Below are 26,848 nucleotides of genomic sequence, written 5' to 3'. Positions count from 1 at the left end.
TGTTTCTAGCATGTGTGGTGCCCAATGGGGCACTACTGGCTCTTCCCATCAGACTATCTACAGTGTAAATGCTAAATTTAAATCATGTCAAAGTTTGTTAATCAAATTGTACTTTCAGTAACAGTCACATAAAGCCTCCCAAAACCTTGAGTCAAGCATCATTGCTTCCACCCCATCAAATTCATATAACCTATTTAAGTGCCACAGGACCTTAAAACACTATGCAACTTAGCTCCACCTCATTTAACTTTACAGATTTTCAAAGTTCACATTTTCAACTCTTCAATACTGAGGAGCCAACTTAACTTTTCTTTTCTCCCACCTTTTTCAGTGAAAGCTGTGATTCCTGCATGAGCACATGACAAGGCTTTAAGGAAATCTTTTTCCCTTGTTTAGCAAAGCAGTTCAAGAGATTTGCAGGTCAGAATCACAACAGGCAATGCAGCAAAACAGCTGGTTTGTTTGGGATTTTCTTTAATTTAAAAACTGGAACTGCAAAGCAATGACTTTTCAGAGCCAGCAAACACTTAAGAAGAGTTGGCTTTAAGTGCCATTAAAAATACTGCAAAACAAAAAGATACAGGAATTGATTGGTTTTGGCATTTTGCCTCCTCTTAGCTGGGGTGAGTGGGAGTGTGATCATTGATCACAGCCACTTCAGCAGCAGTCCAGGGCTCAGTGCTGAACTATTTGGGATAGCTGGTCAGTGTATCCCTGAAAGGATGGCTTCACTCTGACAGGATGTGTTCCTATGGTGCAGGATAGAGCAAAGCCTCTGGGTGTACTGCCTCACTGTGCAGAGGCTAGCACAGAGAACAGTGGGCTTCTAGCTAAAAAAAGGGGAATTCAGAACACATGTGTATCCTATAATCAGCAACAAAATCAGGCACTAATTGACAGTCATCCTGTCAGATCTTCTGGAAGAGGAGAGAGTTGGCCTGGGTTCAGCTATTACTTGAGCAGCTCTAGGGGAGAGCCACTCTCCTGCTAATCAGGACACTTGACATTCATCACAAGGCAAGACAAGCTGCTCATCAGCAGGTCTGCAGGGCAGGTGCTTGTGAGGAAGGTGCAGCATCATAAGCTGACTCATTTCCCACTCCAATTCCATCATGCAGCCTTGCCCCAGCATCCCTGAGATGAACATCAGCTCATAGTCCCTCCATGCAAGCATGAATCCTGCCATAAAGAAAGTCTGGTTACAGCCCCTCATGCTTTCCTTTCAAGAGAAGTCTGAATTTTTTTAAAATTGGATTAAATCAGAACAAACAGAATAGAGAAGAAAAGAACTGTCTTGGGAAATCTTTCTTTTCTTCATTTGCTTCAGGGAACCACAGAGCTGGAGATAAAAAGCAGCTTAACCAGAAACAAGCAGCATTTGATCAGCACTGTTGACCTGCCAGCAGGAGGGAGCCATGGATATAAAAGCCTGGGAAAAATCAGCCATCATCCATTTCTGCTGTACATCTCTCCAAAGACACAGCAGCACCCCTTGTGTGTATAAAACACCACCAGCCTGTGTGAAGGCTTTCCTTTAAGAAACTTCAGAGAGCAAGTACAAAACCAGGAGCATTTCATACTCCGCAGGAAACACCGTGGGAAATTAACACTGTAAGAGTCACCAGCTCAGGTCTAAATCACCTTTACCCTTCAGTTTGCTGCTAGCAGTCACCACCTGGTACACCTCAGTTTTCTGTGACAGTACAATCAATTTAGACACTGATTTCTCTACCATTAAATGTGTCCTGTGTTTCATCAAGCCAGCAGCAATTATGTTACTGGCATCTCCAGGTTTTGCCCTCCCCATCTCTCCTCCCTCTGGCTTGGTTATCTAATGCATTTCAATTTTCTGACCATATTCATTACATCAAAAACACCTCTAAGCATGTTCAGGTCAGTTCCACCCTCAGAGGGAAAGTTCACCCTCTCCCTAAAGCAGAGGTTTTTCAACAAATTGGATTATAAGATTAGCACTAGTAACCCACATTGGTAATATCATATAGAAAATAGCTCTTTGGACTGGGTCAGCCCTGCTAACTAGAAGAGGGCCAGGATCTGCCCACACTCATGGACTTGCTCATCTTGTTTACACGAATATCTTCTGTTCTTGGCAGGGTGGGCACAGCCTTTTAACCAACCCCAAACACCCTGAGCCACTTTCCTGTGGATTATCCCTGGAAAATATTTGTACCTCTAAGGTGGAACAAAATCTAACCAAATGAAACTTGAGCTACCCAGCATTTTCACCACCAGATAACAGTTCCTATCACTTTTTGTAGGTACTTTCCAATAGTCTTCAAGTGTCACCATAAATCACCTCCGTTGTGTGCTGCATTTCTTGACCACAAAACATTAACAGGTAAGAGAGGTTCATTCCCCATCAATGGGATGTGTGATTATTTTCTCTTTGTAGCAGTAAAAACCAAATGCCAAAGAAATTTTCCAATTGGGAATACACCATCATTTGGAATTATTATTTTTTTCATTGAAAACATGTCTTGCAGCCAGCAAATAACCTTCTTTGCAGGGACAGCACTTGTGTCTCTTACTCAAAGCACAACAGAGAGCAACAATCCAATTCTTTCACACCTTTAACACACAGCTCTCATTTTCTTCTTCCTACATCACAAAATACAATCCCATTCCCATTACCTCAGTGTAAATGCAGGCTAGCTCTATCCCACCAAAACTTCATGTTCTAGAAATACAAGAAGACCAGACTTGTGCCCTTGAGAAGGTCCCAAAGCCACCTGTATCCCTTCTATCACTCCAGAACCTAAACCCTGACTGAGTCATCTCTGACACACTCTCCCAGCTAAACCCTCACCTTTTTTTCTTTTTTTTTTTGCTTCTTATAGGGTTTTTTTTTTTCCTTATAGCAGGTGAGTTTGCAGCCAAATCAGCAACAGCTCTGACTCAGCACAGTGACAGGATCATCAGCACCAACACAGCAGAGGCAGCAGCTCAGCTGCACATGTCGTCCTAGATCATCTCAAATCAGCTCTGAGCCCATGTCCCAAGTGCACAGCGATTACTGTCTGGCACTATTTATCAAAGAGAGCATCACAGTGCTGGTGAAACAAGGTCACTATGAGATTTAGACAATGTTCTGTACTTGAAAGGGTTTTGTTTGTTTGTTTGTTTGCTTTAAAAGATGGTTGTTAAATAAAAAACAAAAAGGGGGGGGGGGGTTATCCATTTCTCTCCTTCAAAACCAGAGGGTTTTGTTTTCAAAAGACTGAAAACCAAAATGTTCCCAGTACCAGCAATCAAAATCTAAACATTTTCAGGTCCAGGGTAAGACCTAAGGTATTACCAAGGGCTAGTGAGCAGGACACTCTTTTCCAAGTAGATGTAAGAGTTAGGGAAGATATGGCCAAGCTGGATAATAACATTGGACCTTCACAGCAGCAGCCCCCAGAAAAACCTTAGCACCATCTGGGAGACATGTGGGACCTGTTCCCAAAAACTGTTTCTTTGCTATCTCAAGCATGAGGCATTCAAGGCTGCTTTTCTTTTTACCAATCATTATCTGTTCTTCTCTAATCTTTTTCTTTCTACTTAGTTGATGCTTACTACTTCCTTCAGCAGGTGTTGACAGCAACCCACCATATGACACAGGGAAGCCTGCAGTGATGGCATCTCCCTGCTGCCCCCAGCCTGAGCCCTGCAGGTCTGAGAGGCCCTGGCTCTGCCCCAGGGTCACTGCAGTCAGTGGGAGCCCTGCCAACACCTTCACTGACTCATGGTCAGGCTCATGGAAAAGGCTCCCTTCAAGTGATTCCAGCATTTCTGACTCAGGTCATCACCTGGCATAAAGCACCACACAGAACTGCCAAAGCCTTCCCAACCAACACCTGGAGGGAAACATGGCCTGGACAAGGCAGCTGAGAGCCCAAATCCTGCAAAAACCCATCCTGGCTCCTGGCTGGCTGGTGGTCCTGATGCATGGATGTGTCAGGAATCCCAGCACAGCTCCCATTCTCACTCAGCCCCAACCTATGAGGAAAAAGAGAAAATAAAATCATGCCCTTCTATATAAATGATAAATCTCACCCTGAAAGATCCAGTGATATTTGATGGTGGAAGAAATGCAATCTTGTGTTGGTTTAATGGCTACTACTCTTTTGAGTTTATGGTCTGTTACAGCAGTTTCCACTATGACTAATTCCCTTATCCTTGAATCATTACAGCCATGGCTCACTATCCAGTTTTTATGCCAGCATCTGTCTTCCTTCCCAGGTTTCCATGTCTGACACCTCACCAATCTCCCTGTGCTTCCCCCACCTTGGTCTGCCCCTGTGCTTTCTGCTGTGGTACCTGTGTCTTAGCATCTGTCTCCTCACCTTTTGTGCACGTTTTTCCACTCCATCAACTTCACTGGCAGCAGTTTTGTAGCCTGTTTTTGGCTCCTCTTTCCTCATCTTTATGACCCTTCATCACCGTGGAAAATGGAAGCTGTACATTTCTCTTTCCCCCACAAAGACAAAATCCATGTAGCAAGACGTGAAAGAAACAAAATGGTCTGTGTGGGAATCTTTGCCCAGCCTCTTCTGCTGACTATGAATCAATCATAGATTAAGTGTCTAATATCTCTCAAGGTGGTCAGAAATTAGGGAATACAACACTGGATCATCCCAGCTGCTGGTACAGGTAGCACCTGCTCTGTTGCCAAAATAGCAAATGCAGATGCTTCAGAGAAAGGGACAAGGGTACCAATAAGGGGCAGCAAGGAAACCAACTTAGAAGGAGAATTCCTTCCTAAATGAGCTAATCCCTTCAAAGATTTTAAAGCCAACAGAGACTAAATGAATCTCAGAAATCAAAGTTGTATTTGATGAACACACAGGTTGTTTATGATTACATAAAAATAAAAAATCATTACCTTTTAATAATAAAAACATTTAGCCTTTCAAGTGCACAAAAATCACTTTTATTTCTACCTTATCCCATACATTTGCATCTCATTAATTTTCTCTTCTTTTTCTTGCTCTGTTAAGTTCCTCCCTCCTCACCAAGAGAGCCCCACCCTTTGCTGTGATCACTGTGTGCTCATTAACCAGCTGTAGAACAAACACAGTTCACGGTTCCTGAGTACTAATGGCAGGGCACACAACCCCTCTGACAGCTTTTATTCTTTTCTTTTCCCTTTAATCACCCACCCGAACTGCTCCACCATCAGCACATGTGCTGCCTCCACAGAGCCTGCAGCAATGACTCCAAACCTCCTCCCAAGCAGGTCCAGCTCTCTCCCAACACAGGAGTGTTTCAGATATTCAGGTTCCTGCCAGCACACATCCCTGTCACTCCTGCCGTGTGTGACAGGTGTGCTGGCTTACGTGGCACCTCTCCAGGACTGACACATCTCCTCTCCATCCTTTACATGAAAGACAGAATTTCACCTTGCTTCCCACACTGCTAGCTCAGTACTAGTATCCTGATTTAACATACTAATATACTTAAAATACTTCACACTTAGCTTAGACATACTCAATTTTTTAACCTTTTCTCCTCATTGACTCTATTTCAACGCACCAAATCCCCCTTACTTGACCTAAGTTCAATTTCCCTTTATTCTTAAGATGCCTTTGCCTTCAAGTGATTTTATAAGACTCTCATTTTCCAGGAACATTTCTTATATTGTTTCTGTCTTTTCCATAAGGATTCTAGCAGACTAGTGCAAAAATGCATTCCCTTAAAGAGAGCATTTTGCATTACCCTTTAATTTACCTGTCTACTAAAACAGCAGGTAAACCATGCAATGTATCAGAATCACATTTATTATCAAAGGCACTTCTCAATCTGCAAAATAACTGAGAGTTGAACAGGAGTAGGAAAGAAAATATCTTTGCCAGCAGGATATTCTGTATCTCTCTTTGAAAGCAATTTGGCTGAATGGGAATCAAGAGAAGAGTCACTCAGGGAGTTCAACTTTTTTATTAGTATTTCAAAAAACAACACAGAGAAAGATGAAATGAAGAAAAGACCAATTTAGGCTGAGTATCAAATGTCCTAAGAGCAAAATCTTCTCATATTTGAGTGAATCTCTAAGGGGAAGCTGAAGAAGACCCATTCAGTTGAAAAGTTCAGAAAAGAAAAAGTACAAAACACTGGAATATAAGATGTAACAACCATTGTCCCTGCAGCAGCATGGGGACTGGCATGGATACCTCATTATTTCCAACATAACAGCTTAATGTGTATTTAATGGCAGTGAAAAGCATGGGTGTCATCAAGTCCACTCAAAGTCATAATTTATGCAACACATGAGATATTTGTACGAGTACCCTGATCATCATTGGCACAGCAAAAATTCTCCAAGCACTTGTTCTTCCACCACTGTCCTAATTCGAGCTGCCAAGTCACCAGAGGCACAGGGCACAGTAATGGGTCTCCCCAGGCTCTGTACCCCAGAGGTACCCCAGCCATCCAAGCTGAGCCTGCCTCCATCTCTTGGAGATGCACAAACCACCTTTAAATTTGCTGCTGGCACTGGAGAGCTCAGGGAGGGCTCACAGTGTGAATGACCATCACAAGCCTGGACTGACCTGCTGTGCCAAAAGCTTATGGCTGTGCCAATTTACTCCAAAAACTCTCAAGAGCATTCATTGAAACTGCTTGTACCTTTGGCTGGCAGCACAAACACACCTCTCCTAAATCCAGTGTGCTCAACTACTACAGTCCCTGACCAGTGAAGTCAATGACAAAAAGGTTTCTGGAAAGTGACATTGCTAGACATTATTATTTTACTGTCTATGCAATCAGAGCACCACAGAGCCTCAGGCACAGCCAGAGATCCCACTGCTCCAAATGTTGTGCCAGCACAGAAATCTCACAAACCAACAGATATCTGTATTTGTGATAAGTGAGGGAAGCAAAAACAAGTTGTCAAGGAAAGAGTGTGGAAAATGCTGCTAAAGAAGGATCCCCTATAGATTGAAAATGAACTACCTGTCAGTACAATAAGCCTTGTGCTTCTCAGAACTTTTGGGTATAAAGGACAGTAATACCCTCTGACAGGCTGTGCTTTCTTATGGCACAACTTCATCCCTGTCTGAGTCTGCCAAAATCAGAGTCAATCTCATCAGGTTGTTAATGGCAATACACCCAGGTCACTCAAATCAGACTGAATTAGGGCAAATGGCAACGTTCTGAGACAAAAAATATTAACTTCTGTTCTTCCCTTTTGCAAAGCAGTTCATCTGCTATCCTGGTTCTTCATAAGCTCCCTTTTTTTTCTCCCCTCTGTCTCCATCCAGACATGTCTGTAATTAAATTTCCTGGGATGCACACTTTCATGGCTGCACACATCCCAGCACAAGCAACACACAGCACACTTTTTAACCCTGTGAGCAAGGGCTGTCTCTGTTTCAAAGAGCACTCAAGTAAAGTAAAACAACATTGTCAGCCTCTCTGAAAAGAAAGCAAAAACACATAGGTCCAGATCCACAGGTGTACAGGAGTAGGGCTCCAGAGAGAATTTGCACACCTAAAGCCCAATGCAAGATGCTCAAAATACCAGTTCTACACTTTTGATACCACTGCACAGGTTCACCTCTCACCTTTAACCATCTGCAGAGGTTCATTTTTTTTGATGTAAAGACTTCAGGATGAAAACAGCTCTAAAAGTACCTGTTTCCCTTCACTAGCTGGAAAGGGAGATAGATAATTTAAAGCAGGTGGCTGCATAAATTCCTCTCTCTGAGAATGACTAACATTTAGGAAAAACATGCCCTGAGAATGATCAACATTGAGGAGAAACATGCCCAAAACAGCCACTGATTTGCCAGACATCACCTCTCCCTACTGCAAGATTTCCCACGCTAGGCTAGCACTGAGCTCTGCTACTTGGAAGAAAACAAGGAAATTTCATAGGCAAAGAGAGAACATTCCCCAGGTCAGAAATGCTCTCTTTCATCACAGGAAGGAGACATGGACTTCTGCACCCCCAGCCACGGAGGTCCCATGCTGCAATAGCCTCCAAGGACCCTTCACCAGCCAAGTGCTCCCATCTGGCTGCAGTCACCCACCCCCAGTCCACTCTGAGAATGTACAAATTCACTCTTGCTAAGTGGTGCAACTGCAAGACTGGGGAAGCTGTGGTCCCAGAGCATCCTCGGATAGGAGGGATTCAGAAGGAAGGGGACTGACCGTTGTTAATGCACTTACAGGTTTCTGTTTGCCTGAGCAGAGCTCTGGCCACCTAGACCTGTTTGGGATGGTGATACCCAGCCTCTCACATCTACTGCTGGTTTAAAACACAGGAAAGACCCACTTGCTCTTTAACAGCACAGAGAGGATTTCCCTGTATGTAGGAGTAAGGCTGGAAACCCTGGAAAATTGTTTCATGAAGCCCAGGTCCCTTCCGCAGAAAACCTCAGTGGCCACCCGGGGCTGCGCATCCCTGTCCGACTGCCTCAGCCCCGCATCGCGCACAGCCGTGCCGAGCGTCCCCGCTCCGAACACACCGACTCCCTCCAGGTTCGGGTTCCTACAGCAGTAGAGAGCCAGAAAGTTTCTCTCCCCATGCCACACGCACGGCTCAGCCCCGGACACACCAAGCTGACACCGGGCGGGCGGGACAACTTCCCACACCATCCCTCCCTTACTCTGCACCTTCGCGCTGATCCAACACGGTATTAGAAAAACAACGAGGCCGGCCGAGCCCCCTTCGCTTGGAGGGGGGACTCTGCTATTTCCATGCACCGAAGGGAAGGGAGCAGCGATCACCACGGGCAAGGGGAGTGGGGAGAGCGGATCGCGACCGACGGCCAAGGAGCCGCTCTGCTCGTGATGCGGAGGGGCTCGGCCGCCCCAGAGGCGCCCCCCGCATCGCGGCGGAGGGTCCTTCCCCGTGGGTCTGACCCCTCTACCATCCCCCAGACAGCTCTGGGGAGCCAGCAACATCCCCTGGCTGGGATACCACCCTCCTCCCGGGCCGGTGCGTACCCCTTACCCGCCCTTACGGATCGGGAAAACCCAAAGAGGAGGAGGAAAATCTCACCTCTTCGCAGGGCGGCAGCTGCAGGGCGGCCGCCTGCCAGCCCAGCAGCCAGCAGCACAGCCAGGCGCTGCCCGGGTACCCCCGCTCCGCTCCGGCCCGCCGCATCCTCAGCATCCTCAGCATCCTCAGCAGCAGCAGCATCATCCTCCTCCTCCTCCTCCTCCCCCGCCTCGGAGCGCCCGCTCACCCCTTCCCGGGGCCGGGGGCTGCTGCTGGGGATCAGCGCCCCCCGCTCCTGCCGGACACCTGCGAGCCCCGGCCGCGGGCTGCCCCTGGCCCTGCGCCCCGCCTGCAGCCGCGCATAACCCCGGGGCTGTCGGACACCGCGGCCCCGCTGGCCGCCCGCCCCGGCAGCCGGCACCGCCAGAGCCGGGAGGAGGGGCCGGCAGCGGGGGGAGGAGGAGGAGGAGGAGCGGGAGGGGGAGGAAGGCTGGCAGCGCAGGCGCACGCTGCCAAAGGCTGGTCCAGCCCCGGCGTGGCGAGGGGAGCGCGGAGCATCCTCCGGCTGCATCTCGACAGCCCCAAAACCTCCGCGGCGGGGGCGAAACCCGCAGGCAGCGCCGGCAGCCCGGGCCCTGCTGGGGAGCACGGCAGCAGCCCCCGCCTGGCACCTCTGCTTTCGATGGGCTCCGGTATGGGAGCGGCGCTGTGGGAGGGAATGCCCCCTTCCCCAGCCCTGCCGTGGGATGCTGGCCTGCATCCCCCGCCTGGCTGCTGGTACCCCTGTCCCTGTCCTTGGCAGCGCCAGGCGGCACCCGCCGCTCGGACCGCCAAGGATGCCCCGTGTCGCCCAGGCGAGGCGGGATCCCACCAGGCAAGATGTGCACTGGACTGCTCGGCTCATGGCCAGAGCAGGGCAGCGACCTGCTCAGCGAGATGGGAAAGCAGCTTATTGGTGGCCTGACCCAAATTATACTTATCCTCCAGAATTATGCACATTTCTCCCTCGGTGCTTGCCTTTTAGTCCGAATATTGTCTCCTGTTCCCCAGCAATGTCCAACTACTCATTCCTAATGAAGTGTGTGACAGCCTAAGGCACGGATTGTCCTCTTCCTCCCTGACATCTCTGGGGTTGGCCCTGCTCACTTTCCTGCTCCCTCCTGGGTCTTCCTTTCTGCCTCCTCTTATCTAACTAGCAAACCCCAGCACAGGTCTTCCCATGGCTAGCACAAGATGTTCCTGTCCTTATTGATCCACTTTTCAGACTGCAATACATAGCCACCTTTTTCTTTTTCTTTTTTTTTTAATTTTCTTTCAATTCATAGAGTGACTTTTTTCAGTAATTTTACTGCAGTTCCTGCTCATGGTGATTCAGGTTTGACTCAGCTTTTATTCACCTCATGAAAAGAGATGCAGGTATTAGGGCAGAGTCAGATCTTTGCATCGTGCAAGCTCCCTGTCCACCCCTGGCTGGTGTCATTGCTGTGACTGTGTGCTAACACAAAAATGGTTCAATTTGCTCATTTTATGTCACTTGAGACCTTTGCTGGAGCAGTCAGGAAAGGAGCTCTGTGATGCTCTGCTAACGGAGACAGGTCTGCAATTTCCCTTTGTTCTCCTGCAGAGCCTTGCTCTGATTTTAACTGAAGCTGGAGGAAGGAAAGTGGGTTATGGGGCTTCCATCAAAGGCCCCAGGGCTCACCAGGGTGCCGAACAAAGCACCTTGTGTAATCAGTTACATGAAAAAACTCAAATTATCTTTCCAGAAAAAGTGGAAAACAGGATAGACACCCTGCTGCTGCTTTATGTTTTGTGCTTCTGCACTGGGCAGGTCACAAGGTTGGTCCCGAGGATTTGTGGCTCACCTTAACTGCAGGATAAAATCCAGTGTCTGAGGAACACTGATTTCAGCTGGAGCAGCATTTCTCTTCACCTTTGGTAAAATAAAACACACACAACTGCAGGCACTGCAAGGAATTTCAGCAATGCTGGAAGTATATGGGAAAAAAATCTATTGGTTGGATACAGCATGGCTTTCACACAAGGAAAATGGGTACAAGGGTGTGGACACACAGTTTGGTAATTGGGAGTGGGGCTGGGCTGAGCCTCATCCCCAGTGGGCACAGCTGTGAGCAGCACTGACAGCAATGAGCCAGGGAGTGCCCAGGGCACTGAGCAACCACCACAGGGAACAGAGGGCACACAGGGGCAGTGCATGAACTTGAGGGGATAAAAGGATGGACTGAAGAGCAATAAGGAGCAGTGTTTGAAGCCTTCTGAAGTGGTGTTACTCTGCATGGCCTGGTGCTTAAAGCCTTCTGAAATTGTGCAGTGTTACTCTGTGCATTGTGGCCATCTCAACTGTGGCATGTGCTGCATCACAAGGTCAGATTGCACACAAAAGTGCACTTCTTGCTGCAGGTTAGGATGCAGGCCTGGGGGGCTGCTGGCAGAATGGCTCTCTGCAGTGTGGTATTACTGCTGCTGGTTCCCAGGGACACTCCAGGAGGAATCAGGGCCAGCAGAGCCAGTTCAGGTGAGCAGAACTTCCATACAGCACAGGGACAGGTGAGGAAAGGGAGTACCAGAGTGTGCTCTGTCAGCTGCTCTGTCACCCTTTGGCATCACCAAATTATTTAGCCTTAATACTCAGAGTCAATTGACAAATAAAAGTCCACATACTCTTCTTCAGGACTTGCTGTATGTTACCAAAGCTTTTCTATTGTCCTCTGTGGGACTTGCTGTCTTCCTAGCAAGAAAAATCACTAGGATCTGAGATTTTTTTGTCTTACTTTGTGTTTCAAAATGACAAGAGGTCCTGAAATTACCTGGACTTTAAAAGCAATATCATTGCTATGGTTGCTGTGTTATTTGAACAGGATCTGAAATGCCTGTGATACTAAATCCTGAAGATCTGACCTGAAAGCAGGATGCCAAAATTCTGCAGTGCATAATAATCATGTGGCCAGTAGAAAATAAAAAGTTTAAAAAATTAATGAGCTTAGATAGACATGAACAAAGGAAGAAGAGAAAAGCAGTGTGGGATTTGAGACATATTGTGTAACTTTCATAAAAAAAGAGTAGCACCTATATATTAGGCAGCAGAGATAAAGGAGATTTAAATCTAGTAAGAATAGATAGAGAAACAGTTTTGAGATCTGTATCTGAAATCTTGACCGAATATTTTGAGTCAAGTGAAAAGATACAAAAGTAATTCAGAAGATTTATGCAATCTCACTTATAAACAATTGCCCAGCTCAACTACATTAAAGTACAAAAGAAAAAGGAAAAAAAGCAAAGTAGCAAGTAATAATTTATACTGTAATGTGTTTCAAGCTACATCTCCCCTATTGCCTGAATTTTATTATGCATCAGCCTGGTGTAAGTTAAAGATGTAAAAGTGTATATACACCTTTATACTGCTATTCTAAGTTGTGCCCAGAAAAAAGAAAACAGCTTTGCAGGCATTTAGGATCTGGACCTGTAAACAGTTCTTCCTGACACCATCAAGATGCTGAAAGTTAATCATGGACTTTTATGTTTGCAAAGCTCAAGCCATAGGTTTCCCTGGTAGCCACTGAGCTGGGGCAGGGAAAGAGCCATATGTCACTAATGTTAATGACACCAAGTGAAAGGGAAAATTAAATGGCTGCCAGCTACAGTTTGGATGGCAGCAATTAGTAACCACACTGGGGATTAGTCAGGTCTGTAGGCTGACAGTGCCTTTCATGAGAATACATCACACAGCAAATGAAGCTGTTAACCCTTTTCTGCTCTGCCTGTTTCTGGTGAAATTGCCTTAAAAACCTTGCCTGCACACACATTTCACTGCAACTTTTGGAAAAGCTAACCAACATAAAGCCATGCCATGGAGTTTCTTCACTGGACCTCATTTTCTAACGTTGACTATCCATGTGGTTAAATTTTGTGATTACTCTGCAGGAGTAACTGCCTCCCCACAGAAGGTACCATTCTTTTAGCCTGCTAGCACATCCATCTGTGAGCTTTACCACAGTATGTCCTGCTTTGACTTCTTTTTCTTGTCAGCTATGTATTTGCCCATATAAGCTGGTCATCTGTGTACCTTCCAGGAGGGAATACTTCATCTGAGACAAAACTTAACACTCTTTAAAGACCTTGTGTCATCCTGGTGCTTTACTGAGTGTGGTTCAAGAAAACTTTAAAATATGTGCTTGCTCCTACAAATATTCTTACTTTTGGACTTGCAAAGTTTTCAAGCTCTTTGGAAATTCAGGATACTTAACAATGCTAAAAGAATGTTTATGCCCAGGCCTCTGAGCAACTTAGACATCACTTATACTGTCAAATCATTCAAGGACCACTGTGACTCCAGGCTAGAATAATCTGGAGAACCCAGCTGAGAAAGCTGATGTGATTGCTAAGCAGTCACTGTAAAAACTGGGTGGCATTTGCAGTGAGATCTCTCTTGTGTAGCCCATGGAAAAGCCCAGTGCTGGGATTCACCTCATTTAACTTTGTCACACTCAGCTTGCAGGGCTCTGGGTACTATTCACCTATTCATGGTATTATTCACCTTCCCCTAAAATATAAGTTATAAACACATCAAAAACCTTTTCCTAAAGAGTACCTGACAGCATCCAGAGCTGAAAGTGAAGGTAGCTTTCATCAGACATTGTTTTAATCATTTATTTGAGGAGGAGTTGCATGTCTTTTCTCTCCATTAACTGTAGTAATTCTGATATAGGCACCCCGACATGGTGCAATGAAGCCCCTCTAAATAATTTTCTGCTGTCTAGAGAGTGTCCTCTTTAAACAAGCTTTCGGGGGTGTTAACTGGTACATGTCTGACTGGTTTATACCCTACCCTCAGCCCCACCTGCTTCCAAACCAGAGCCCAGCACAGGGGAAGTGACATTGTAGAGGGGTTGCTGTGTGATGCAATTGTGAAGCTTCATCACAAAGCTGTAGCCTCTTGATGTAAACCCACACCTGAAAAACAAGGAAACAAGGCTTCCTGGATAGAGAAAAGCCAGGATCAGCTTGTACAGCCTTTTCATAATTCCCACTCCTAGAAGTAACGTTAGGGATTTATCCCTTTCCCTCCTTTGCTCCTCAATGCTGTATTTTTGCCTCTTCTCCCTAGAGGTGTTTAGAGTGCCTGTGTTTTGCTTTTCTGGCAAACTTCATCCTTTGGATCCATTTTAAACCTCTTGAAGCCTTCCATTTGTGATTTCTTTGTTCATCCTTTCTCTCATTGTGACTTTAGGTGAATTTTCCTGTAAATCTTGCTCTTGGCTTGGCACTAGAGCAGCTCCTTGAATACATACAATTTAATATGAGCTGTGCAAAGGTTAGGTGTAAAAGACCCAAAGCACTTCTGTACCATTTCTATCCACAGGCCTTGTTAAGGAAAGTTGAGACATAATCTGCCTTGCTTGAATCTGAATCACAAGAAATTCAGCTCTAAGAAAGGAAGTTCTCTGCTTTTGAGATAGCCACATGATTTGACAGCTCTTTCTTTGCTTTCTAAACTAAGGGGAAAATACTAATTTTCCATTTTATAGTGTATAGACCATCTGATTCTCTTCCCTATCATGTATAGGATAAAGAGAGATGATCACTGCATTAAAATCAATTAGCATGTTTGTTTTGAGTAAGAGGGAATAGCAAGGGTAAATATTTCCAAGACAACTGGGGACAGACAGCAGGCTCAGCATCCAAAGCCTTTTACTGCTGCTATTAGGGTTTCTCAGCCATCATCCACAGGCATATTTTCCCAGCAAACCTATTTGTCTGCTCCTGGGTAGCAAGAGGGTTTTGAGTAATGATGATTCTCTTGACTTTGCATGCAAAATCGAGCCTTGTTAGAGGGCTCTCAGGGAACCCTGGTGACATGGTTATGTCCAAAGAGGACATGCCATTTGGGGGTGAGGGGTAGGGTTAGCCATCTGAAAAGTAATGCAGTGTAAACTACCAGAAAGCTAAAATCTGCATGTTCTGCCTCTGTTGATTTGTGTGTGAACTAAGTTAGGAGGAGTGACATGGACTAAATTGCTTTCTGCAGAGGAGAACAGTTATTTGGTGCAATTTTGTACTCATCTCAGTAGTGGTGCCAGGTGTGTTGAGGCTGATCACATCCACTCTAGGTTGGCAGGGGCTCTGCAGATGCACTCTTGGCTCTAGGAAGGAGCAGAGAGCAGAGCAGCCTCCACGCAGTGCTGTATTTCTGACCAAGGGGTCCCCATGCTGCCCAGATCCTCCAGTCACCATTTGTCCCTTGTTCCATCACCAAAGTGTCAGAGGCCACTGGAGTGAGCCTCACAGTGGAGTGAGGAGAGCTCCCTCTCCCACCTACCCTATCAGAAACATTTTACTTTTCAAGGAGGAGAAAAATCAAAACATCACAAGGCTTTCACACAGTTTGACCAGATGACCTTGAAAGGTCCCTTCCAACCCAAACCATTTTATGATTTTATGATACTGTTCTCTGAAAGGAAGCAGGGCTCGTATTTTCTATTGACCTGCCTGATCTTGATGGAAGTTTTGTGATTAAAACAATGCATTTTCAATGGTTCTCCAAGGTCTTTCTGCATCCCCTGAATCAATGACAATATCTCCTCACTCTTAAAAAGCTTCAAAGAAAACAATACCAGTCACTCCCAGGGACACCGATGGGAGCCATCCAGAGCCAACATTAAAATGCTTTGAAAGTCCCACCTGTTTGATAAACAGGAATTTTGGTAGATAGGACATATTTTATCACCTTATTATTGCTGTGGTTGGTAGCAAAAATGAATTGAGCTGACACTGCTGATAGCACTGACACATGCAATGGCAGCAAATGACTGCAACGCAGTATTAACAACACTATTGATTTTCTGCTCCCAAGAAAGCCTTTGTAAACTTTCAAAACCCAGTTTTTCCAAATAAAAAGCACACAACTAAATGTCAGAGATTGTAATAAAGTCATTTTAGGAGAAGCCAGAGGTGTAATTCATGGCGTGAGAAGACTGACTCTGATCTCAGTTATCTGGGTGTGAAATTGTGCTGGCCCTACACAAGCATGTGACAGAAATATGACTTTTCAAGGTGATTTTAAGGTGACCAAGCAGCCTTATCTTCCCTTAAAAGGCTGATCTACATGTCAGTGCAGAGTCCCATCTCCATTTCTGGGGCTTCAGCTGTTAGGAGGCTGAAGGAGCAACACAGAACAATGACTCCTAATCATAGAATCATAGAATGGTTTGGGGTGGAAAGATCAGCCAGTTCCAGCCCCCATGCCATGGGTAGGGATGTCACCCACTAGATCAAGCTGTTCCTGTGGGTAAGGATGGAAGGCAAAGCAGGGCATGTGCTGTTAGATGAATTTGCAGCTATGACAGGGAAAGCTTAAAATGCTGAGTGCTCTTAGCAGCTTTCTTGGCACCTGGGAGCCTTTTGTCCATCCTCAGCAGTCCTGGAAGCAATAAATACCCTGAAATGTGTGTGCTAATGCACAAACCTTCATAACAAGCTCCTCTTCTCTGTGCCTGGTATTGCAATTAGATGAGTACATCCAAGTGTCACATGCATCATCTGTTTGAGAAGTTATTTTATCCCAGCCCAGCGACAGTCACCGTGCAGGCTCTCTGTAGATCAGCTCTGGATGAGTCATGGTGCATTTACCCAGAGCATCAGGCTCAATTATGATTAATTTCTGAAAACAATTTCTGCAGCCATTCAGGTGCCACAGGCAGATGCCTGCGTGCTCAAAAATAAACATTGCGTAAACTCTTCACCTGCCTTGCTGAGTTTACAGCCTCCCTCTCCTAAAACTCCCACATGTTTTCATTCATTAGACCCAGCTCTCTCTATGGATCTTCATGGAAAAAGAGCAAGGTTTGGGGCCAAACCCATCAGAGGAGCAGTATTGTAAATGCATGGCGAGACCCCTGGCAAGGAAGAACAATGCATCTGACTCCATGTTGTCAGAAGGCTGATTTATTATTTTATGATACTATATTATATTAAAGAATACTATACTATACTGTACTAAAGAATACAGAAAAGATACTTACTCAGTGCTAAAAAGATAATAATGAAAATTCCTGGCTCTTTCCAGAGTCCCGACACAGCTTGGCACTGATTGGCCAACGAGTCAAAACAACCCACAGCAGAATCCAATGGAACAATCACCTGTGGGTGAACAATCTCCAAACACATTCCACATGAGCACAACACAGGAGAAGCAAATGAGATAAGAATTGTTTTCCTTTTTCTATGAGGCCTCTTGCTGCCTTTCAGCTTCCCAGGAGAAAAACCCTGGGTGAAGGAATCACGTTCAGGGAATGTGAATGCCACAGAGCAGCACCCCCATCCTGGGGGCTTTCACCCCTTGTCGAGAGAGAGGAGCACTTGTCTGGGGAAAAGGATGCACAGATCTGGAGGACAGCCGGACATTGCATGGTTTTCTGCAGGAGGAGGGAGCAGACCTGTACATTTCACATCAGCCCTGCCCCCACCTGCAGGAGATGCCTCAGAGTCAGCCTTGGTTGCTCCCTGTGTGGTTTCAGGGTGAATTGTCTCTTAAAGCAGGTGCTCTGAGTCCTATAAAGAGTATTATAGCATCTTTAGGAGTATAACCTGTTTCCCTTACCAGGAATATTCACAAGGAATATGGCAGTATTTAAACAAGGAATATACCTTTCTTTTACGTTTGCTTCTCCAGCTCCCTCAGGATGATGTTGTTTTGACACAAAGTCTCAGTTTGATTTGCTCCACAAAAATACTGATTGCTCTGTCAGCACCTTTAAATTTGGTAACACACCTCAGCCTTTGAAATCCAAAAAGGTAAATTTGCAATTTAAGGGGTGAGGTGATTTATTGCACTATAAATAGCTCACTGGATTAACATGCTACTGTTCAAGTGGCACTAAGCTAAGCAGAATACTTGTAAATGTAGTTTTTATGCTTTATTAATTATTCCCTCATGAGTTTGCTTTCCTTGCTGGGATTATGCTGGTGCCTGAATTTCCCCTCCTCTTTAAAACCACTGCTTACCTTACTACCTTACCCAAAGGTAGTAATTCCATTTTCCCCCATTATCTTTCTCAATGCCCTCTTTCCCTACAAATTCAGCTGAAAGAAAATGTTTTGAATTAAAAGACTCTGGTTCATCTTAAACCCAGCTTTCTGAACAGAGATTCCACTCATGTGCCAGCCCAGTGCTAATGCAGATGCAGAGCAGCATAGCAGGGGTGATTCCCTGAGAGAGAGCTGAGTGTGGTGGTAAAACAAGAGCTCCAGGGATGTCTTTCCACTCACATCACTGCCACTGACTCATCCCAGATAAAATTTATTTTTTTGCAGAACATCACCTCAAAACTTACACCTTAGTTAAAGGCTTACTGTGGCTTCTGTTGTCTCAGGGAAGCTACTTTTTATTTCTTTATTTCAGTCTTTCTCTGTATTTAATCAGCCTTTGAGATGTTTGGGTGAAAAGGACTTACAGCAGGACAGGAGGAGTTTGTCTGCCAGCTGATTATATCCAAAAAAGTTCAGTATCTGGCAAGTAAAATGCAAATCTCCTTGATCCAAGCTTCTATAGAGGCATGGAAGCTCATGCTGGAGCATTTGTCTGTTTGTCCTTGGCACATGGATGCTCATTGCAGCCTAGACCTGCCCAAGATGAGGTAGAAGATGATCCATGTGGAGCCTGATCCTGGCACAATTAATTAGAGGTGGGTTTTAGCCAGGCCTCCAGGGCCACGAGGAGGATCAGACATCTCAGGATGGGACCAAAACAGCCCATCCCAGACCAAAAAGATGACAGATCTCTTCCCCTGCTGAGGGATGGAAAGATTTGTTTGAACATCACATGAAACTATGTATTAACTCATCCCTAGGTATTACTGAGTGAAGGTGAGGACAAGGTGAATCTTTAGTACCTCTGGCTGTAAAAAATACAAACATGAGCGTCATTAGAAACCCACAGACCTGCAAGAGATCAGAGGGAGTGAATTTGAAAATAACTTGCAAAGTGAATAGTGTGTTTGAATTAATCTCTAAAAAATGGGCTTTGCCATAGAGGCAAGGTAGAATGTCAGCCTGAGGTTAAAAGCTTTGTGAAAGCAATCTCTGTTTTTAGACTTAAAGTGACCCTTGATATTTATCAGAGTAATGAAATTACAGGCCTTTTCAAAAGGATGATGAGAGGTTGTTCTCAGCCCACCCATCATAACAACTGGGTGGTTTTGCTGCAGCTGAACAACTTCTCTATCACTTTCCCACATGCAGAGATAAATCCTGCAGCCTGAATATTCTTATTTCCAAGCATATTTCTGCCAAACTTCAGAGTTAATTAAATGTAGACATATATTGTATTTGTGGGGTTCTCAGACAAAGGAAGGAATGATGAATCTGACTCCATGTTCTTAGAAGGCTGATTTATTATTTTATGATACTATATTATATTAAAGAATAATATACTATACTAAAGAATACAAAAAGCCTGACAGAAGGCTAAAAAGATAATAGTGAAAACTTGTGACTCTTTCCAGAGTCTCAACACAGCTGGGCTCTGATTGGCCAGAGTCAAAACAACTCACATAAACCAATGAAACAATCACCTTTTGGTAAACAATGTCCAAACACATTCCAAAGAAGCAAAACACAGGAGAAGCAAATCAGAAAATTATTGTTTTCCTTTTTCTCTGAGGCTTCTCAGCTTCCCAGGAGAAGAATCCTAGGCAAAGGGATTTTTCCAGAAAATATGACTGTGACAGACATATACTGATAGACATAGATATAGATGTTTATTTTATATTCTTATCTAATTAACATATTTCTATCTAATATCTGACATAATACATACATATATATATATTTTTTTTTTTTTTTTTTCTGCTGGCTGAAGTGGCCAAACAGAGGAAACCCAGCTGACCCCCAAATGCTCCAGATGACCTGACAGGCAAAGATGCTGCAGGCAGCAGGGATAACAAAGGTGACTCAGCCCCCTCCTTTCTGTGTCACACACAGCTGGACAGATGCAGACATCACACCCCAGGCACAGCCATGCACTGCTCAGCTGAGTGTGCAGGCTGCTGCCCTATTGGTAATCCATGGATGCCTGAGGCTGATGGTAAAACAGGTCTTTAATTTGCTGAACACAAGACAAACACAGAAGAGAAAAACATGTGAAGCCAAGGCACAAAGAAGTCCTATGTCAGAAATATCAAGTGGGTAAACTATAGTTTTTTTTCTAAGTACAAAATTCCCTGTCTAGTCAATGGGGGTATCTTATACTGCCACCTTCCCCCTTTTTCCCCAGAAAATTACTGGAAAACATTCAGAATTTGGAAAGAAATGAGAACCAACAACCTTTGTCCCTGAGGGTGAGGCAAAATTTAGACATTTTGTGAGCACTCAAGTAAGATGAATTGGATGCTTCATCCTTTCCAGTTGTAGTTGACCTCTCTCCATGGGGGCCAACATGAGATCCAGCTTCCCAAAAAGCTGCTTTCCATGGGTACCCCTTTGTGTATCTCCAGCAAACACAGGCAAATGGGATTCCATGAATAAAATATCAACCTAAATCAAGTTTTCTGAAGGCAGTGGAAGCACACAGGGTCAAGAATCATTCAAAACCTGAAGGTTTAAAAGTAGCACAGCCATTGTAAAGTTTGATTCTACTTTTCATCACCCAACATGATCGGGATTTTGTGCTGATGGACTGCAAACTTGGCTCAGGGCAACTGACCAGAACCTTCTCCATCTGTAATACATTCACCCCATAGTTTTCAGACATCCCACTGCCAGCACAGGGGAAACTGCAAGGTATATAATCACTTATCTTTTGATATGTCACTTTGAAACTAATAACTGATTTAATATTTTGCTTTTTATTAAGTGATGCTCATTTTACCTTAAAGCTTTCTTAGTCATTTTAGAGATTTAAAAAGTTCTTGGCAGAGTGACAGCCAAGGAAGAGCAACATTAAAACAGTCAGCCTGCTGTGCCAAACATCCTGAAGTGGTGTCAGGAATTCCCAAACTGAGTTTATGAAGAAGGGACTTCCACTTGCAAATATCAACCAAAGGTGCTGTAATATCCAACAAGACTGTGGGGAGAGGTTGTGGGGTCTCCACACAATTGTAGCACTGAGTCTATAACACATATTTAGTAAGTGAGCTAACAATAAGTGTGTTTTGTACCAACTGCATCTTTGGTTGAAAAAGATTGTGGGATGATTGTTATCTATTGAATAATTGAAGGATCTTGTCCTGTTACACTGATTTGCTAAAAATAGCCTAAAGGTCTCTCTGATTTTTAAGGTGGAGCTGTTGGAGTATCAAACATTTCAGAGCCATCTGCTGTGCATTTGGATTCACATGCCTTATTTCAGACATCTGCACTAAAATAGGACAAATGACATCCAACAGACACCTATTTCTTTCTGGCTGGGATAGTCCTAGGAACTTGTTGAAATGCAGGTATCTGTGCTGTGGACACACCTTTGCTCAGGGCCATCCCAAACTACCTGCCTTCAGAGAATAGTTAAGAATCACTGACATTGCTAAGAATATTTCCCCTTGTTCCAATGAGGACTAAAAGTGACCCTACAAAGCTCCTACAAGGCATTTAAATTATTCAAGCCCATATCAAGTCTGTTATTTTCACCAAGACTGTACCCAAACATGAGGATATTTCTCCACACTAGAGTTCACAAGTAACAGCAGGGATTGATTATTCACAGTTGGTAAAGCTGAACTGCCCTGTTTGGAATTCCTTATTCTCAAAAACTGTAAAACCCCACAGTTGTCTCCACAAGGAAACTGAATTTTAAGTGCTTTACAAGTTTCACAGTGCTTTGATTTTTGGACAAGGAAAAGGGTCTGTTTTGTTTTGAGGGTTTTTTGAGTTTGGTGGGTTTTTTCTTTCTTTTCCTTTTTTTTTCTTTTTTTTTTTTGTTTTTGTTTTTGTTCTGTTTTGTTTTGTGCAGAAATGCAAAGTTATCATGTGCAATTTATAATAAACTAACTTGCCCTCATTGGCATGATAGCACTATGCAGGATAACTGAAAGCAGAGCCCTTCCTAATCTTAGAAACACAGTTCTGGAAGCAATCTCCAGGGCAGGGGATGCCTCATCCACATTCCAGGCACTGAAACTCGTGGCCTCGTGCAGCAATTCTGGGAGCTGCTTTTATAAGGTCATTGTCTGTCTTAACCTCTATGCAAAATTCACAGTGCTGGGAGCCAGGATTCACTTTCCATCAGTCATGGTAATAGCCTGACACTCCTGAAGTCCTTATTATCCCATACAGCAAAGCAATATATATATATATATATATATATATATATATATTCAGTTTTCTTTTGGATTTAGACCAGACAGGACAAAATCTGGCTTATAGAACCAGTTCTGCCTGCATAATTCATAAAATCATCCCCTGAAAATCCACTTTTGTCACCCAAAGAAGATCTGGTTTTAATCACATCATTAGGAGAATCACCTCTCAGATCTGCAGTAATGCAGAACTGTCCTGGATTGCCTCAGGGAGTAGCTTGGGACAGAAAATAGCATAAGCTGCTCTCTTGGTCTTCACTGTAAACTTGGAGTCTAATAACACCATTTCTTCATCAAATACAGCAGAGTCCAACCTGCAGATTTACAGAGTAAATGAGTTGTAACTCTGGGGCAAGGAATAAATAGATAAAGGAGAAGCAAAGCTGATGGAGAGGGAGCAGTGTCCTACTTGTGTTTGTTTGATAAATGAATGGTTTTTGGGAGGAAAATACAGGAGCATTGATCTGAGGCCCCTTCACAGCCAGCTGATTACATGGGCAGAGTTTTAAATTTGGGTGGAGCCCCACCACTGTTTCCATGGGAGATGTGCCATGTTTTTCCAGGTTATTATTACAATTGTGAGAGAAAGGACTACAGTGACCCTGACACCTGGGATTTTCTTCCTAGCTAATCCCTGTTAATAGTGATGCTTAAGGACTTTCATCATTTCCTGTTCATTTCTATTGCCAGAGGAACATTACTGCACAAAAAACCATAAATCACACAAAACCTGTTTGCATGCTTAAGTTTTAATCATGGAGGATCTGGGGCTTCCAAATTCTGTTTTGGAAAGTGCAATAAAGACTGATATAGAGATGGAGAATTTACCTCATTAGGAAAAGTTGCATGTATGATGCTAGCTTTTGATATATTTGGGCTTTTTGGTTTTAAGAATTACATAAGAATTCACATGAATAGTACTCCCCCTGGATAAAACTGAGAGAAAGGAAATCTCAATGCTGTCACACAGTAAAATACCATCTGCTTCTATTTAAGAAATCCACGATAATGGAACCCCAAACACTTTGATCAGATGTTTAAATGTGAGTTTTGAATTAGTATTCCAGATCAGCCTCATAAAAAGCTGGCAGCTCCAAAATTGCTTCTCTATTCCTTTCCATGACGACCAAGAAAGAAAAAACAATATTTCATTCTCTGAGAACAATAAAATAGACTTCCCCACAAATCTGATGAGTTTGTTACAGCACAGAAGAAAACCCTGGTATGTACTCAGACTGTATGCAGTGATAAACAGCAGATTTGGGTCAGACCAAATGAAATGGCTCTTACTCTGAATCATCTAATTACAGAGCATTTAAGAGCCTTTTTCTATATATGTAAATGGGACTTGAATATTCCAACATGCTAATTTTGCAGAGTGAATACTGCTCAAAATGAAGATTGAGTAGAAAAGTAAAATGGCAGAAAGATGCCTCTTCTACCCCCAAAAATTAGGGACCTCAAAAACAATTTCATGCATGTCAAAATAAATGTCTATGCCTGACTGCAGAGACACCTCATGACCTTGTAGGGATCTCTTTAATCATGGCAGGACAAGGCCAGGGCAATGGAACAAGAGGCAGGGGAGAGACCTTATGATGGTCTTCAACATCCTCATGATGGGGAGCAGAGGGACAGGCACTGGTGTCTTCTCTGGTGATCAGTGACAGGACCTGAGGGAATGGCCTGAAGTTGTTTCAGGGGGGGTTGAGGCTGGATATCAGGAAAAGTTTCTTCATCCAGAGGATGGTTGGGCACTGGGGCAGGCTCCTCAGGGCAGTGGTCACAGCACCAGCCTGACAGAGCTCAAGGAGCATTTGGACAATGCTCTCAAGCACAGAGTGTGACTGGGGGTGTCCTGTGCAGGGCCAGGAGCTGGACTCCATGATCCCTGTGTGCCCCTTCCAACTCAGCACATTTAAGTGTGACCCTAGGAGTCCCTAATGTGATGCTTATGAGCTTGCAAAAGCCAAAATTTCCTCTCCAGCTGCTATAGCATTTAATACACAGACGTCAGAATAGAACAGATCAGACCAGTCTGGGTTTTTTCCAATTATTTCTGACTTTTCTGTTTAATTTGCATATTTGAGACTCAGTATTGCCCATTTTGCAACTTGTTTGTACAGTAAAAATAACCCAAGATGTGCATAGCAGTTAACAGAGGTGCCTGGATGGGAGACACCTGAACCTTTGCCATGACAAGTAAAGCTGAGCAGATGTAATTGGTAGGAGATTTTTAAGAAAGTCATATTTCCTGTGAAATATACCTTTGGGTTCCTCAAAACACTGAATGCCTTCATGTAAAAGCCTCAAGGAGCAAACAGAAAATGCTGAGGTTATTTCAGTCTGAAAATGACTGCAGCCTCATGAAGACAAACTCATTCTTTTCCTTTGCACCAACTGCAGAATTGCTTCCAAATCTGCCTAGAATCTAATAAATCATTCACATCACCTTTTCTTGTAATGGATGAATATTCATGGTGCAGGTTTGCAATTATCATTTGTAGGATGCTAAATTTCTGGCAAAATTTGCACAGAAATAACCAGTTCCTTTTTTAACTTTGATGATCACACATCTTTAAGGCACTTGTTGAAGCTGCATATAGGAATTCAGAGGAGTACTGCCCATCAGTGAAACTCAAAGTATGCAGAATGTGTTGCTAATAAAGACACAGGTGAAAGCTTTGATGGTAGAAGTCTGTCTTGAGTTCCTCACCTGTTTTTATCTTTCCCTTTGGATGTTCACAAAAACTGGTGCAAGTGGAGTTTGGAAACATGAGGAGATGAATTGTAATCTCTGGCCTTTCCCTGTGTCACACTGGCACTCCTGGCTGTGGAAGCTCTCACTCATTTGGTAAAATAAAGCCTAAGCTGTTTTCTCCTCTAGAAACAAAGCACAAAGCTGAACACCAGGACTGAAAGAGCTTCACACCAGCATGAAATTTCTCTTTAGTATCACAGCTAATCTATATAGAGGGAGCATCTGTTCAAAGGGCAGTTCTGTCCATCTTGGCTCATTCAAGCTCTGATGATGGGAGCTGGGTGACTCAGTCCTGTGCAGAGGAGATCTCCAGTGGCTCTGCTGTAACCCACAGCTTCCTCCAGGCCAGCTCTGCTTCAGCCCTGCCAAAGTTAGTGCAGATGCAAAACATTGACCCTCTGATGCAACTCACCTGTTCCCATATTATTCCTATGCAGTCTTATTTAAGTGCAGTTAATTTTTTATTCTGGGAACTTTCTCATTAAAAATTTAAACAATGTTGTGGCAAAAAAAAGCACGTGTGCTTTTATCCTAGGCTGCTTTCCTAACATCAGAACTCCTTTCAGAGCTCAAGTAACACAAAGATTGTCACATCAGCAATTTTCTGAAGGCTAGGTACTAAGATTTTATTAATATTTTGATCCTGTAAAACATCCCAATAGTATTAAAACACCCATGAAACTTAAACACAAGTAGCAAGGGAGTTTTCCTCCATTTATCCAGTATTGTACTTTCAGGTGTGTCAGGGCTGTTGCAGGGTCCAGATGGCTTGTACTCAAAGATCAGGTTCAAACACAAACCTGCCCTTTCCTTTCCCCTTCTTTCCTTCCCCCTCTCTTATCCTTCTCCTTGCTTCCAAATCTCAAATATTTAAATATATTTATAGGGTATAAACACCTGGACTGTAAGTGTGGGTTCACTTCAGGGTTTGACAGAGAATGAAACTATTTTGTCTGCTAGCAATAGAGTGACAATTCAGCTATTTTTTTTTTTTTTTTGCAAATATCTGTACCACAGTGTACTGACCCCATCTCCTTCCCTTTGAACCAGCTCTGCTGCTCTGCCCGATCCAGGCAGCACTCACAGCACAGCTCAGATAGACCAGGAAGGGAAGAAAAGGCAAAAAGAAACCACAGAAAGGTGGTTCAGAAAAGTGGAAACCACAAAAAAGGCAAGGCAAGGCAAGGCAAGGCAAGGCAAGGCAAGGCAAGGCAAGGCAAGGCAAGGCAAGGCAAGGCAAGGGGGCATCATGCAATTAACACTCAGCAGCATCCAGCTGACCTGGAAAACGTTTTTTAATGCCTAAAACTTAGAAAGTTGAAGTTAGATGACACACTACCACAAAGGATTTCAGGGCTCATCACTGTCTTTGTTCCAGATTCATGTGAAAAGATTTAGAATTTTCAAGAGAACTTCCTTGCTGGATGTGCCCTGGAAAAGGAAACAAAATTGCTGTCGTTTAGCCAGCAGGTAGGACTGGGCTGGGTCAGGATTGCCTGTGACTGGTAAAGAGAGGTAACTGTGAGTGAAAGATGCCAGGGCAGAAATTGGCAGGGTGCAGACAAAGTGCATAAGAGGCTTTGTGACTCCTTATATCACTGTTCTTTTTTTCCTGACTATTTAATACTTTTCTGAAATCCTGCACTGACAGCACATTGAACTATTTAACTGTTAACTGTTTGTTCACTGGACACATGTGTTGACTTAATGTGTCCTAAGTCAAACAATGGGATGTTTGGAGGGAAAAAGATCTCCTCAGAACTGCTGAAGAAAATGGAAATGTGCAACTATATTTTAGCAAGGATATTCCTGATGAGGTTCATTTCCCTATGTACA

General features: G+C 44.0%; 1 protein-coding gene across 1 annotated transcript in view; it reads right to left on the bottom strand.

The window, feature by feature from the left end:
- The window catches only part of ELAPOR2 (endosome-lysosome associated apoptosis and autophagy regulator family member 2), a 96,479-nt gene extending 87,348 nt beyond the window's left edge, over nucleotides 1–9,131 (bottom strand). The window contains exon 1 of the mRNA XM_009086873.4: nucleotides 9,005–9,131. Within this exon, the coding sequence (XP_009085121.3) occupies nucleotides 9,005–9,127 (123 nt within the window). The 5' untranslated portion in view covers nucleotides 9,128–9,131. The remainder of the gene's footprint in view (nucleotides 1–9,004) is intronic.
- Nucleotides 9,132–26,848: the final 17,717 nt, after the last annotated feature.

This window comes from Serinus canaria, chromosome 1A (assembly GCF_022539315.1).
Source record: "Serinus canaria isolate serCan28SL12 chromosome 1A, serCan2020, whole genome shotgun sequence".
NCBI lineage: Eukaryota > Metazoa > Chordata > Aves > Passeriformes > Fringillidae > Serinus > Serinus canaria.
This window is presented reverse-complemented; position numbering and strand designations above follow the sequence as displayed.